The sequence below is a fragment of the Nyctibius grandis genome, chromosome 6, assembly GCF_013368605.1.
Source record: "Nyctibius grandis isolate bNycGra1 chromosome 6, bNycGra1.pri, whole genome shotgun sequence".
Taxonomy (NCBI): domain Eukaryota; kingdom Metazoa; phylum Chordata; class Aves; order Nyctibiiformes; family Nyctibiidae; genus Nyctibius; species Nyctibius grandis.
Genome location: NC_090663.1, coordinates 9,842,169 through 9,858,378, shown reverse-complemented (window position 1 = coordinate 9,858,378; position 16,210 = coordinate 9,842,169). Strand labels below are relative to the sequence as shown.

Here is a 16,210-nt window from a genome sequence, read left to right as displayed (position 1 = left end):
ATGAAAGCTTTAGTAGGGATCAGAATTTCCACTTGTTAATATTAAAAAAATAATTAATTACTTGTTAATATTAAAAAAAAAAACCCTTTTATGGGGTAAACTTTTACTATTAATATTTCTCAATATTTTTGATGATGCTTTCCTTTATTCTCTGTTCTTTCTATTATAATTGCTGTTTTGTTTTAATGTGGTCAAAAATCCATTGTGATAATTCTGTTCTTTGCCACTTGGAAGACTTGTGGCATAGTTTTCTCTCTGTAATGCCTCATTTAGTCATATTATTTGCTTTGTGAAGTCTTTACATTTGGCTTTAATAATGTATCTGGTCAATTCAGTACCTTTCCCTTCTGTGACTTGATTATTGTGATCCTCAAAGCGAGAATTCTGACCAGATAGCACTGTGCATCGTGTTGCAGGGGTTACCATAGTGCTTCATAGGTTATCACGTTGCTTGATAGGTTTTTGGGGGTTTTGTTTATTTGTTTTAACTTGGAAAGCAACTTTGTCTTGTTTTGCCTAGAACTGTACTTTTGTTTAATAAACAAAACTCGTGATTCAGTTGTTTGCTCCACCAGATAATTAGGCTGCAAGTAGTGAGAACATCGGGATGGTTTTGGAGATTACAGTAGCTGAGTAATTGCCCCAGCTTTGTTACATGAGAGATTTTTTCTTCAAGGTAGAAAAAAATGTGTGAGTGTGGTTAAATATCTCAAGATCATTCTTTTCTGTGCTGCCATGCTACTTATCTGGCTTACATGTAAAAAAAATAGCAATAAATATAATTAGCTGAAGTGGGTTTTTATTTGCAAAAATAATGTAATATTGTATATGTCTGTCTTCAATACAGAGAACAGACCCGCAGCTCCTTGCTCAGTTCTACTACGCTGATGAGGAACTAAATCAAGTAGCAGCTGAACTGGACAGTTTGGATGGAAGAAAAGACCCACAGAGATGTACGCTGCTAGTCAACCAGTTTCGCTCTTGTCAGGTAATCAAAATGGCACCTTCCTGACTTCATTGACATTTTTGTGTACATTAAATGTATTACATTATTATTTATTGTATTAAATAGTTTTTATTGTCAAATCCCTTTGAAATGAACCTTTGGTAGATATATGCCTTTCCTTAGTTTAAAGGGTATATTTTTGCAAATACTATCCATAAATTAAATCTACTACATCTCACTTAGGGTGTTCATGCTTTCCCTTAAATAAGAACATACATTAAAGGTTTTGTTTCCTTCATATAAAATAAGCATACAGAGCTTACTAGAACATGAGAAATATTTCAAAATTTCAGGCAGTGTAAAGTAGCCATGTCTTTTGTAGCTGATCAGCTTTCATACCTCATGAATGTGATAGCTTTTCATTAGTAAATTAACTACGTGAAGACAGCTGGTAGCTTTGCTGATTTTTTGGAAAGAATATTATCTGCTTCATGTAAATAGCCTTGAGGATGAGAGGAACTACTAAGGAACCAAGCAAAACAGGGTTTTTAACTGTAAATTATTTCAAAAGTACGAATCTGTCTATAAGTTCTTGTTCTATAGTATAGTTCATCTAAAAAAAGATTCCTGAGAGTATTGGCTGAAACTACGGCTATACTTTGAGTGAGACTTGAAGGGAGAAGAATCAGAGACTGCAACGACCAATTCAGCTAAGTCTAGCGCTCTAACTTGGATGGTTTTGTGATTTGATTTATTAAGAAAAACAATTCAGAAATTGAAAAACAATTGAGAAAATATAATTTTGCCTGTCATGCTGTATGCTATTCTACACCAGTCTTTTCAATAATAAAATTCAAATTTGTAGAGGTAGAAACTACTTTGGTGGTACACTTTGTACTTGAACAAATGCTTTGATACTTCCTCTCCCAGTCACACCAGAGAAAACCACTTTAAACTGAAGTAGGTTCAAGTCCAGAATACATCATGCTCAGGAAGATTTCTGTATGAAAAGTAAACACTTGCTGTCAACTCAGGAGAATTGTAAGTGGAAAGACCATAGTAATAAAGATTCATTTACATACTCCACCAAGTAAAAAAAATGGCAGTTAAGTGTAAAGGATGTATTTTGATTCACCCCTTGCTAGAATTTCTTACTGTTACTACTAATAAAATGTACCAAACTTCATTACGTGGAAAAATTTTATCACTAATCAAGTTAAGATGAGTTTGAAGAACAGTGCCCTGATCATCGTAGCAAATGTTCGCATCAAATTAGCTGCGTCTGTTGGAAAAAGAAAAAAGTCAGGTACTGTGGACTTGCTTGTGAGAAAACTAAATTTTACAAAATTGCAGTTTTTTTGAAGAGCTCTTACAGAGAAAGAGTTGAGAGTCAACGTATTATTATGTCAGAAAAAATTTTAATACTTCTGTCTACTTTGAGTATCAGAGTTTCCTACTGTACTGTCCCTAGAGAAAAATGTGGAGTTTAAGGGTTTACCAAGCTGGAAACTGTAAGTTTAGTAACAGTCAAAATTTCAGTGACTTGGAGGGAAAAAATAGGGGTGAGAGTTATCTTGAAAGGTCACTGACTTTAGTCTTCTGTGTGATGGATCAGCTGTACCTAAATACCTTTTCACAAATATTTATCTGACTTGTTCTTACAAACCTCCAGTAAAGGACATTCCTCGAACTTTCTAGGCAAATTCTTTTCAGACCGTGTTTTAGGAAAGGTTTTCTGATAATAAGGGTAGATGAACAATATCATGGTACAAGATAACCTCTTTGTTTGTTGTTTTATCCCTGGAGATGACAATTTATTCCCTGTTCCTCTGAAGGCATACAGGCTTTCCAGTTTGTTTCTTGTAGTATAGGCAGACCCAAGGAGCTGTTCTGTTCAAAAAGTAGCTTCTCTGAATGTTTCACCTGTAGGAATACAAGAAATGCACACTCCAATAGCTCCTGGTCAGTGTGCTTGGCTTGCTATATAGTGACTCACCACCTTGTGACTCTTAATACCTTCTGATGCCTGGTAATTTCTGCTTTTCATTTGTCAAACAGATTGCTGTTATGAAAACAATCTGTTGCTAGAGCTGAAAGAAAAGATGGAGATTTTTTTTTTCATGTAGCTATTTTTGTAATTTCTGATTCTCAAAGTTACAGAATCACAGAATCACAGAATGTTAGGGATTGGAAGGGACCTCGAAAGATCATCTAGTCCAATCCCCCTGCCAGGGCAGGATTGCCTAGACCATATCACACAGGAACGCGTCCAGGCGGGTTTTGAATGTCTCCAGAGAAGGAGACTCCACAACCTCTCTGGGCAGCCTGTTCCAGTGTTCAGTCACCCTCACCGTAAAGAAGTTTTTCCTCAAATTTAAGTGGAACCTCCTGTGTTCCAGCTTGCACCCATTGCCCCTTGTCCTGTCAAGGGATGTCACTGAGAAGAGCCTGGCTCCATCCTCATGACACTTGCCCTTTACATATTTATAAACATTAATGAGGTCACCCCTCAGTCTCCTCTTCTCTAAGCTAAAGAGACCCAGCTCCCTCAGCCTCTCCTCATAAGGGAGATGTTCCACTCCCTTAATCATCTTCGTGGCTCTGCGCTGGACTCTCTCTAGCAGTTCCCTGTCCTTCTTGAACTGAGGGGCCCAGAACTGGACACAATATTGCAGATGCGGCCTCACCAGGGCAGAGTAGAGGGGGAGGAGAACTTCTCTCAACCTGCTGACCACACCCCTTCTAATACACCCCAGGATGCCATTGGCCTTCTTGGCCACAAGGGCACACTGCTGGCTCATGGTCATCCTGTTGTCCACTAGGACCCCCAGGTCCCTTTCCCCTACGCTGCTCTCCAACAGGTCTGTCCCCAACTTGTACTAGTACATTGGGTTGTTCTTGTCCACATGCAGGACTCTACACTTGCCCTTGTTATATTTCATTAAATTTCTCCCCGCCCAACTCTCCAGCCTGTCCAGGTCTCTCTGAATGGCTGCGCAGCCTTCCGGCACATCAGCCACTCCTCCCAGTTTTGTGTCATCAGCGAACTTGCTGACAGTGCACTCTATTCCCTCATCCAAGTCATTAATGAATATATTGAATAGAACTGGTCCCAGTACCGACCCTTGAGGGACTCCGCTAGATACAGGCCTCCAACTGGACTCTGTCCCATTGACCACCACTCTCTGGCTTCTTTCCTTCAGCCAGTTCACAATCCACCTCACTACCCGATCATCCAGACCACACTTCCTCAGTTTAGCTGCGAGGATGCTGTGGGAGACCGTGTCATATGCTTTACTGAAATCGAGATAGACCACATCCACAGCTTTACCATCATCTATCCACCTGGTTACATCCTCATAAAAGGCAATCAGGTTGGTTAAGCATGACTTCCCCTTGGTGAATCCATGCTGAGTGCCCCTAATGATCCCCCTATCCTTGATGTGCCTAGAGACAGCACCAAGGACAAGTTGTTCCATCACCTTTCCGGGGATGGAGGTGAGGCTGACCGGTCTATAGTTACCCGGGTTCTCCTTCTTGCCCTTTTTGAAGACTGGAGTGACATTTGCTTTCCTCCAGTCCTCAGGCACCTCTCCCGTTGCCCACGACTTAGCAAAGATGATGGAGAGTGGCCTAGCAATGACTTCCGCCAGCTCCCTCAGCACCCGCGGGTGCATCCCATCAGGGCCCATGGATTTATGGATGTCCAGATTGCTTAATTGGTCCCTGACCCAGCCCTCATCTACCAAGACAGATTCTTCCTCTATCCTGACTTCTTCTGGGGCCTCAGGGGTCCTGGGCTCCTCAGGACAGCCTCCAACAGTATAGACAGAGGCAAAGAAGGCATTCAGTAACTCCGCCTTCTTTTTATCCTCTGTCTCCAGGACCCCCACCTCATTCATCAGTGGGCCTACATTGCCTCTAGTGTTGGCTTTACCTGCAAAGTATTTGAAGAAGCCCTTTCTGTTGTCCTTGACTTCTCTTGCAAGGTTTAATTCCAAGGAGGCCTTAGCTTTCCTAATTGCCTCCCTACATCCTCTGACAACAGACTTCTATTCCTCCCAAGTGGCCAGCCCCTCCTTCCATGATCTGTACACCCTCTTCTTCCACTTGAGTTTGCCCAGCAGTTCCCTGCTTAACCATGCAGGTCTCCTGGTACCCTTCCTTGACTTCCTACTTGTTGGGATGCTCTGATCTTGAGCTCGGAAGAAGCAGTCCTTGAATGCTAACCAACTATCTTGGGCCCCCTTACCTTCTAGTACCCTGTCCCATGGGATTTCCCCTAGCAATTGCCTGAAAAGGCCAAAGTTGGCCCTCCTGAAGTCCAGGGTTGTGATTCTGCTAGCTATTCTGTTCCTGCCACATGAGATCCTGAACTCTACCATCTCATGGTCACTACAACCAAGGCTGCCCTCAACCTTCACCTCTTCAACCAGACCCTCCTTGTTAGTGAGGATCAGATCCAGTAGCGCTCCTCTCCTAGTTGGCTCATCCACCATTTGCATCAGAAAGTTATCATCAATGCACTGGAGGAACCTCCTGGACTGAGGCTGGCTGGCTGAGTAGGCCTCCCAGCAAATATCAGGGTAGTTGAAATCCCCCACAACAACCAGGCCCTGTAATTGCAAGACTGCTCTCAGCTGCCTGTAGAAGGCCTCATCACCCTCCTCATCCTGATCCGGTGGCCTGTAATAGACACCCACAACAGTATCACCCCTGCCAGCCTGCCCCTTAATTCGCACCCACAAACTCTCAACTCGCTCCTGATCCGCCCCTGGACAGAACTCAATACATTCTAGCTGCTCACTCACATAAAGAGCAACTCCACCACCTCTCCTTAGCGGCCTGTCTTTCCTGAACAAGACATAGCCATCCATGACCACATTCCAGTCATGCGAGGTGTCCCACCAAGTCTCTGTAATTGCCACTAAATCATAGCCCCCCGACCGAACACGGATTTCCAACTCCTCCTGTTTATTCCCCATGCTGCATGCATTGGTGTACAGGCATTTCAGGGAGCGAGCTGAGCACACCGATTTCACCCCAGGGGAATGGGAGGCCTCCTGGTCTACCTCAACACTAGAGCGTTGCCCCAGTGGTGCAAGCCCAGCTACTACCCCATCCCCCTTCGAATCTAGTTTAAAGCTCTCCAAATGAGCCCTGCCAATTCCTGTCCCAGAACCCTTTTGCCCCTACGACATAAACCTCTCCCATGTATCACTGTCACGCCTGTTGTCTTATAAAGCCAGCCATTAGTTCTGCAGAATAGGTCAGATCATCATCAAATGTCATGTCAAAAAATGGCTTTGCTAATTAAGTCTTACATTATTTTGTAGTACTTTCTGTAAAAGCAATGTTTTTTGGTTTTTCCTTTTAAGAATTTATCATGTAAATACCAAACAAAAAGGAAACAGTATTTTAGTAAGGATTCGGAATGTTAAGTATTTGCTAATCAAATATTGCATGGTAAGAGGAAAAATCGGTTTTAGGTTAAGGTACAGTGGAGTTTGGGGAAGATGGAGAACAAACAGCCAGCCCTGCGGTCAAGATGGTTGTAATGGAAGGTTGTGCACGTGAAAGCAGAATAGCAGCTACATTGTGCAATACCTCTGTGATATCTGCAACAACAATCACACAATTCTGAGACTTTTTTTTTTTCAATATACTTTTTCTGACTCTTCAAGCAATGCTTGTGAAAAGGAGCTTGTGACCACAGACACAGTTAACCAGACTCCCAGTGTTTGCTTGATTTCTTTTTTTGTATTTTGTCCGTGTATTTCCATGTATTATTGAGGTTTCCAGATTATTCCCAATTTTTATCTCCATTAAGCTTACAGAGGCATAGTCTTTCTATCAGACTTTAGTGTTTTCTAGGGACAAAATATATAAAATCCCTTGACCTTCTGCCTTTTGGTTTGATTTTGAAATTAATTCGTTGTTCCTGGGTTGCTTATTTTCAGATTATTTACTGATAGTGTCTGCTCGATTAACAGATGATGTTTTGAAATTTTGTTTTATTAACTAGAGAAGATAAATGTCTTTAAATTAGTGCAATTTTCTGAAAGACCAACAAGTCTTACAAACTGTGATTCTTTTTAGATAGAGGTTATATTCTGTTGGATCTTAACCATATCTGAAGAGCCAGGTTTTATATCTTTCTCTATATTTTCAACTTTTGGTACTATTGTTAGAGCGCTTCAAGTTTACTATAGTGTGTGAACAGATTCAGACAAACCAGAAGGACTCTGCCTAAAGAGTGTAATGCTTTATAGTGGACATACTTAATGTTTTCTATCTTAACAAAACCAGTGGTTATTAGTCAAGGCAAGTTGAAGGTATGGTGCCTTGTGGTGTTCCCATGGATATGCAGAGAACTTCAGTCTTCAAGACTGTTGACGCTTCCTTTAGTAAAGAACTGCAACTCTGAATGTTGTCTTACACTGTTTTGCCTTAATGTACTATTTGATGATAAGAATCACACTTTTTACAGTAAACTAACCTTTCAAAACTTCTGAAGATCTTGCAACTTGGATTTCAAATGCTGTGAGTTGAAATGTAAAGCATGATGCTGAGTAGCATGTACCTATGAGTAAGCATATATCTGTGAGTAAGCATTCAAAACTTCAGTTTTCATTTTCACATTAATGTGATATAACACTTTTTTCCAGTTATGGTAGCCTATTATAAAAATGCCATCCCTTGTTTTGCTTTGGTGTTTGCATGTCAGTGGTAGAATATTGTAAGAACATAACATATATATTAATACAGTATCTTGCATTTCTTGTGTGGTTAATACCTATCCAACAGAATAAAACACTACTGGTTTCTGTTAAAATTAACAATAACTTCAGTGTGCAGAGATGCATGATGAAAAGATATGTAAGTTTTTCTTAAATGAAAAAAAAAGGGTAGCTAGGATATCACACTTTAGTTTGTTGGACTTGATTGATGGTAATAGAGGGAAAGTACTTTTTTCTTAAGAAAAACATGTTTGCATTGGTGAATCTTGAGTAATATGCAGTGCTGGTTCATCTGAATTTTTTTCCCTGCAACACAAATAATTTATTGAAATATTTTAAGATTAGTGGTATAATAAGGTGTGCTTTTCTATGCTGCTCCCAACATCATACGGTATTGAATTGCATAAGAAGTAAGAGTACCTTGGTACCCCTTTTATTTAATCACTCATGCATTTGTGATTGTTCTCTAAACTAATTTGCCTTGATCGTTGCTATTTTCATATTGATTAGTATCTTGTTATTTGAGTTGATAAACTAGTTGAAAACAATTTCTCAGCTATTTAAATGGAATTAGGTTTATTGTTACATATTACAGAACTTCATTGCTTTTGTTTAAGAGTAAACAGTAAAAAACCCACTTTGGTTCTAACATAGAGATTTTGTTAGGACTTGATAGGTAAACATTGAACCTGTGCATAAGTACTTTGCATTGTGAAAATATTGTCAGGATCATAGTACTTGCTTGCTGTTTTGGTATGCTGAGAATTATTTCTCTGCGTACAGTAGCGAGGTCTCAGAATAGCATATGAGTCAGTTCCCAGCATGGTTTTATCAAAATTATTCCTTGAACTTCAGATTGTGTCTCAGCAATGTGTAATGTGATCTACTGAAGGTCACTAGGAAGGAATTTGCCCCTGACAGGGCACAGACCTGAAGCAAACTGTAGATTTGCCTGGCTCTGTTACCCCTCACACTGTACCACAGAATAGTAAAATGGGGAATTTATAATATTTGTGAAACATGACTGTTTCTGGCTCACTGGTAGGAGTGATTGACGCTGCATTGACTGGTAGCATATTATACTGGCTCTTCACTCTTCCCGATATTTGCCTGCTTGGGAAGCACCTCTAGAATTACTGCAATTGGTGGTTCAGCGTTGTCAAGTCAGCTATCAGCTGTTTCAGTTTGCTGTAACATTAGGCCTTAAAATGTAGCCTTTAGTGGGCTGCTTCATGTATAGGTCCCTCCTCGGTGTAGTGGGTGAGAAGCAGACACCTATGAATCTGAACCTCATAATCTATCACAATGTAAGTTAATGTTGCTGAGGAATCAGAGCCCTTAGACAAAGCTGAAGCATATTTCAGTGTTGTGTTGTTATCACTTGTCTGTCTTAATTTCTGTAGCAATATAAAATACGTGGTGAATGTTATAAAAAATGTTGTGTTTTAACCAGACTTACTTCCATATTTCTTCCAGCTCAATTTAACAACTGAAAGCATCAGTTGAGATGACTTGAGATACAAGTGTCAATGAAAACAAAGCTTTGCCCTTACTGTTAAGAAATACATGTTACAGAGTGGTTTGAACCTACAGGCTGAAGGAGCTTACTGTAGACTGTGGAAAGAGGGTAAAAATGGGCTGTGGGAAACAATGAGTAAAAGGCAAAATGCTGCCGGGAGGCCATCTGGGGAATCTCCTTTGTTACAGAGTGGCATGCTAAAATCATAAAATCCTAGAATGGTTTGGGTTGCAAGGGACCTTAAAGATCATCTAGTTCCAACCCCCCTGCCATGGGCAGGGACACCTTCCACTAGACCAGGTTGCTCAAAGCCCCATCCAGCCTGGCCTTAAACACTGCAAGGGAGGGGGCATCCACATCTTCTCTGGGCAACCTGTTCCGGTGTCTCACCACCCTCACAGGAAAGAATTTCTTCCTAAGATCTCATCTAAATCTCTCCTCTTTCAGTTTAAAACCATTCCCCCTTGTCCTATCACTACGTGCCCTTGTAAAAAGCCCCTCTCCCGCTTTCCTGTAGGCCCCCTTCAGGTACTGGAAGGCTGCTAGAAGGTGTCCCCAAAGGCTTCTCTTCTCCAGGCTGAAAAGCCCCAACTCTCTCAGCCTGTCTTCATAGGAGAGGTGCTCCAGGTGCTCTCATCATCTTCATGGCCCTCCTCTGGACTCGTTCGAACAGCTCCATGGCCTTCTTATGTTGGGGGCCCCAGAGCTGGACACAGTACTCCAGATGAGGCCTAATGAGAGCAGAGTAGAAGGAGAGAATCACCTCCCTCGACCTGCTGGCCACGCTGCTTTTGATGCAGCCCAGGATGCGGTTGGCCTTCTGGACTGCGAGTGCACATTGCTGGCTCATTCAGTTTTTCATCCACCAGTACCCCAAGTCCCTCTCTGCAGGGCTGCTCTCAATCCACTCATCCCCTAGCCTGGATCGATATTGGGGATTCCCCCAACACAGGTACGGGACCTTGCACTTGGCTTTGTTGAATCAAAATTTTAATTAAAAAGAAAATTATACTCTTCCTCTTTGAAATATACTTTTTGCATGTCGTAAAAGCTTAAAAACATTTGCTTTCTGAAGCAGGAGATGTATGGATAAGACAAGTCTGAAAGTAGGGGAAGCTCTCCATCTGATACTCTTTAGTGTCTCATTGAAGCAGTGATGATGTTTGATAATGGGTCACTTTAGGAGGTGGTTACCAATTTCAGCCTGACACAGGAAAACCAGTCCAGCTGCCTTTCACCTTAGCTTTCACCATGTACATGGGCAGATTTCTAGATTGCTTTTTTCTTTAATTTAAAAACCAAAACTCACCACCACACACAATGCTGAAGTTGTTGCAGGGTTTGCAAAATGCCTAATAAAATTTCCTGAGTGGAAGAAAACCATGACTGAGCTGCAGTGAACTCTGTCATAGAGCATGCACGGATTTCTCTGGAGTGGGAAATAGAAAGGATCTTCAGAGTGTGACTTTTGAATTTTTTTATATATATATTTAAAAATAAATAAAAGTTGGTGTAGTGTGGAATGACAACACAGGTGGCAATCAGTAATGCACAAGAGTGAAACTGAAGCTAGATTGACAAGTTGCTAAATAATGAAAAGGGAAATTATCTTTGTGTACAAAATACAATTAATTTTTTATCAAAAAAAAAAGGGATGCAATTATATTATATTAAATAGTGCATGGTGGGGAAGCCATAGGTTGTTATTGAAGGGACTGTGATGCGAGGTTATACTGCACCATCTGCTCACAATGACCACATTCATTGCATGCAGATTCCTATGGAAAAAGTCTTTGGTGGAAGATGAAGTAGTCATCCATTTAAAACATGAGGTGATAACAGGAGAGCTACAAAGTTTTATCTGCACTTCAGTTAGAATGATGCTCTTTGGGTTGTTTTTTTTTTGGTCCAGATGTCACAAGTTTTGCTCAAATTAAAAAATATGGTATTTTCTTTGTGAAAGAGAACTTGGCTATAGAAGGCTCATAATTTCTGAGGTTATGAGGTCTTTTAACATTCTGTTTAAAAAGATAAGATCATGTTTCATGTCTTAATGCATGATTATCTGCCCTAGATCATACTTTTATATTAAGAAAAATTGACATGTTGGTATCTTGACTGAGTATTGACATAGTGGACCTGAGACACACTGGTGTAATTCTCAGAGCATTTGAAGGCTAAATGAGGACAGTGGACCCAGGTCATTTTAAAACTGACTTTTCTCAGCATTTGTGAAGTATGAGACTATACCAGATCCACTTCTCTAGGAATTACTGTAATGTGACGTGTCTGACCATCAGGGGCTTTTATAGTTCTTCCACATTCTTCAATGGTGCAATCAGAGGATTGATGTCGGCTCTGCTGTATTTCTCCTTTTAAAACTTTTTTTTTTCTCTTGCAAAGACTGATAAATTCTATTATCAGCCACTGAATTGTTTACGTAGTCTCATGACTTAAATATGTTGCAATTTGCCACCTTTCCTCCATATGCATGTGGTAGCACCGTGTTAGCAAGATTAACGATACGTGCAAATTATTTATTTGGTGATATTTCTGTATTTGGGCATGAAGTCTGTTTTCTTCTGTTAGAAGCTTTTTCACTTAATCATATAAGAAAAAAACCCGTTATTTCACTTCAATTTTCTTTAATGCTGGAGAAGTATGATAGGAAAGACAAGAAGGCAAGTTATTTTTTTGGAGACCGTTCTTAGCAGTGGAATTTAATTTTCATTGTGACCTTAACATATGTGAAAGTTAAAATAAAGTCTAGCTTTTTCTATATGATTAATCTGTTTTCAAGGGATATAACACCAATACTGTAACACTGTGTCTATATAAAATTTCAAATATGAATGATGGATTATTACAAAGAATATTTTGTGGAATATTGTGCAACCTTGTTTTCTCATGTGTCAAGTTGTCCTAAGTTTTCATTAAACAAAAGGAAGCCTTTAGATATTTATCTACATATATATCTGCATATATTATGCATTGGGCACAACAAGGACTTCTACATATTAGAAGGAGGGATTAAGAAATATTTTGGAGTTTGAGAGAATGGGTGAATTTCATTGTTCTGTTAGTGTATAATTTAACAGCAAACTCCTAATTGAATGGCTGGAGTTCAAGGTGATGGGAAGAAAAACTTACCCATTAGGGTAGCTTGATCAGTCATTGTAACTTTATAATTAGAGAGAGAGAAGGAGAAGCTTAAATGATTCAGTCATAGTTCCGAGTTCCTTTTGTGGTGTAAAGATACAGCAACTGTTTTCTGCCTCAGACTTATGCTTTGGAAAGAACTTTTGTTGGCTCATTGCAGCACAATGTTCTTGGTGGAAAAAATGCGGACTTTAAGACAGTCATTGAAAAAAATGTTAATTTTTGAAAGAACTACATGTATTAGCAAGTTAGTATTGCTTTAGAGAAGTTTGGAATGGTTGATGTGAAAACAGCTTGTGATAAGGAAAAGTTTGATGTTGGAGAGCAGGCATCAGACTTTGTTACTACACGCTTTTGCACGACTTGCACACATAAAAACTTCCCATTTTAAAGGCTTTGCGAAATAAATCCTTGTGTGAAATGAACTGTGCAGAAAGTGTGCCGTGTTAAGAATGGTTACCTTTTTGCTTTTGCCATCTCTCCTGCTAGATTTTCAGTTTTTACAGCGTAGCGCTATTTTTCCAACGCTTTCAAAAGTACCGTTGAGATGAACAGCAGCAGTATTACCCCAAGTACACGGTTCTTCCCGCTGCGAAGCAAATGAAGCTGACTTCTTTTATATGCCGATACACTGCTTCATAGTTCAGAAAAAAGCCCAGAATTTAATTTTAAAAATGTAGTGCTCTTGATAGTGACGTATGATGTACACAATATAAATTCTTGGTTTTGCCCTGAGAATACATTTTCAGTTCTCAAGGCTTCTGTGCATGAAGATTACTTAAGCAAATACTAAGCAACAGATATTTGTATTCTTTGATTTCTCAGGTGCCCCAAGGTATCTGTAACTACTGCAAAAGTTGTTTTTCCACTTATATAGAGCTCATAATAAAACAGCATAGTAGTTTGTGTAGAAGTGTAAGTGATCATGTTTAGGCTGCAAAGCTTGTTGAATTGGTTTGTGCAACTGAGGCACTGAGATAAACTGTCTTATTGACATAAGCTCTTGTAATTTTTGCTTTAGAATTATTCTGATACTCTGAGAAGGTCTTTTTTTTTTGTTTTTCTTGTTTTGTTTTTGTTTTTTTCCCTGGTTAGGTCTGATGTAGTCTCATGAATAAACAAGGATGAATTCTAGCAGGCTTGCAGAGTCATGTCTACTTTTGACTTGGTGATAACTGGGATTAAAAAATATTTTCCATTTTCGCACATTCCTACAAACCTCTGGCCTCAGTGTGAGCCTTGTTTATTATTTGTACTATTGTCCTCCGTAGGGATTTTACAAATTTGACTGGAAAATAATTTAACCCCGTAGCTGGAATGTGAAGAGTTCTCTCAGTAGATCTAATTAACGTATTTGTGGTTGTCTGGCTTATTCTGCAATGCAAATAAGAGTCTAAAAGTACATCATATTTTATAATTGAGAAAATAAAATTTTGAAGGCATTCGTCAACGAGGAAGACAGCATTATGTAAATTTTGAGGAGATCCTTAAATCACTCATTTAAAATATACGGACAGTAGAAATAATCCTAGGCCTGAACACACTGTGTTAGAATAGAGATCTCCAAAGATTTAGACTCTGCAGTTTTGAGTTGGATATAACTCTTTATTGGTGGTATAATAGCACGTTGGCCTTTCTTTGTCTTTTGTCTACAGCTGCAAAACTTCAACATAACATAACTCTTTCAATTAACTCTGTATTCAGTGAAATAAAATTCTCCGTTGTTAATGCAAAGTGTGTTCTTGCCCTCCTAGCAGGTGAAGGCTTTTAAATGTACCAGTGCCATGGATTAACACTGCTAGGTTTTATAACTGTATTAATAGAAATGTGTAGAGTGATTTACATAAATATATTTTTTCTGTAATTTGAGTGGTTTTGGTCAGAGTCCTATGATAACTTTAGCAGCTGTGCATGTGGATTGCCCAGTCTTTGATTCACGCATGCCCTTGGGCACTCGCTAGAAATGTTATAAACATTTTAGTTTCAGTATATATCTCAGCTTTATTGCTTGGATATGTGGTCGAGTATGGGCAAACAAGATAAATAAACTTTGATTTTATAAAAAAATCTACACAAACATGTATTTCTGTGTTACCACACATAGTTCCTTAGGCATAATTTCATGATCCTTTGTCAGTGTCAGTTTAAAGGTTTTCCATTCCAAATTTACACTATTCTTGTTCCTTTCCCCACACTTCAGCACAGCAGTCCCTCAAAGCACAGCTTCCCATTAGCTTAAACTGATTCAAGGCTGTGCTGCCATCAAAAGAGGCAGCCTTGTCTGTCCATCCTTCCTTCCAGCACCAGTCCATGTGCACCAGGAACCCCGGCTCATGTTCCAGCAGGGAGTGAACAGCCATGGAGTGGGTGAGATCACCTGGAAGCCTGGTTGTAGAGGAGGATTTGGTGGGGTCATACTCTCAGCCAAGTGATCACGTTGATTCACTGTGCATGTGGATGCATGATGGCGTGAGAGCTGACATACAGCTGGAGGAGTGTCTGCAGACAGAAGTGGAGAGAGAGCAGTGGGTGTATAGATCCTTATCCATAGCCAGTTTAAATAAGCTGTGGTCAGCTTTAGACCTCTAGGAAACCACATCTTCAACTGTACTGGTGCACGTATTTGCAGAGTCATTCTGTGAACTTTAACAAATGACCTGCGTTACTGTGGATCAGTGCACTGAAACCATTCGCCTATGCCCCCTGTACAAGTAAGCTGAGAGAGCTGGTGAGCCGGCCTGTAACAGCCTGGAGATGGGAACAAAAGCTGCAAAGTAGGTGAGATAAGGGGCTGACTTCTCAAGTTGGCTTTGCTGCCTAACGCTTACACTGCAAAATGACCTTATGCTGTTTGCTGCCCATCTTTGATGAAAGGTGGCTTTCTATTTCAGGTGTAAAAGAAACTTATCTGAAGGTGTCTCCTATTATCAGATAAGTTTAAGTGGTACGCGAGAAAGGAATCTCTAGGAAAAAAAATACACCCTTTTGTTCTGTGCTTTATCTGAATTGTATCCATGCTGAGATAAAGCAATTTCTAAAAATACAGTTAGCATTAATGAGCATCCCTTGATGAAGAAGGTATCTGTGAAGAGCTGTTAAATAACTCGTAGGACAATGCTGGTGTCATAGTGGATTGGCAGTGAGTTATCTAAGAAGTACTAATTGTATTCATTACCATTCTTGACAAGAGCAAACCGGGAGTATGTACCATAATCTCTGGGAACAATGAGGCAGTTCAGAGGTGTGACGTTTTCATGTTCGATAGCATCTGTCCATCGAAGCACATTTTCTTGTAGAGTTAGGCAGAAATAGATCTCATTAAATGAGACAAGTTAGACTAAAGCTGTAAGAAACTCCCCGCTGGATTCTGAAACCTAATGATTGGTTAGAAGTTGGCAAGAATCTGTTCCTGATGTTATTTTGCTAATTGATATAAAGGTTAAACAGTGTAGATTGAGCCAGGAGTACTTTTAGCTAAAGTAATGGCCAAGTCTTTCTAGTCTGCTTAATTTGCAACCCTTGAGACATTACGTTAGTTATGTTAGCAGAGGTCAATGAAGGAGACAGCGGGGTAATTATTGAGATTGAGGGAAGAAGTTGACTGAAAGAAGCCTTCATGTTCCCAAAGTTTAGAAACTGTAGTAGACAAAGGTACTTTTTAATGGTAGAAGGAAGAAGTAGGAACGAAAAGCACAGATCCTCTCCAGCCCATTCAGTTGTATTGGAACACTTGGGCATTACTCACTGATCTGTGGTGAGGAGGGAATCGTGCTCGTTTTCTGAATTGTACCTGTTTGTGAGGCTTTTTCTGAAATATAACAGAGCTGATGAGCTCTAGAGAAATTT

The 16,210-nt window shown here is 39.9% G+C and overlaps 1 protein-coding gene across 1 annotated transcript in view; it reads left to right on the top strand.

Moving 5' to 3' along the window:
- ZFYVE28 (zinc finger FYVE-type containing 28) overlaps positions 1-16,210 on the top strand; it is a 169,182-nt gene that overhangs the window by 83,530 nt on the left and 69,442 nt on the right. The window contains exon 2 of the mRNA XM_068403646.1: positions 848-988. Within this exon, the coding sequence (XP_068259747.1) occupies positions 848-988 (141 nt within the window). The remainder of the gene's footprint in view (positions 1-847; positions 989-16,210) is intronic.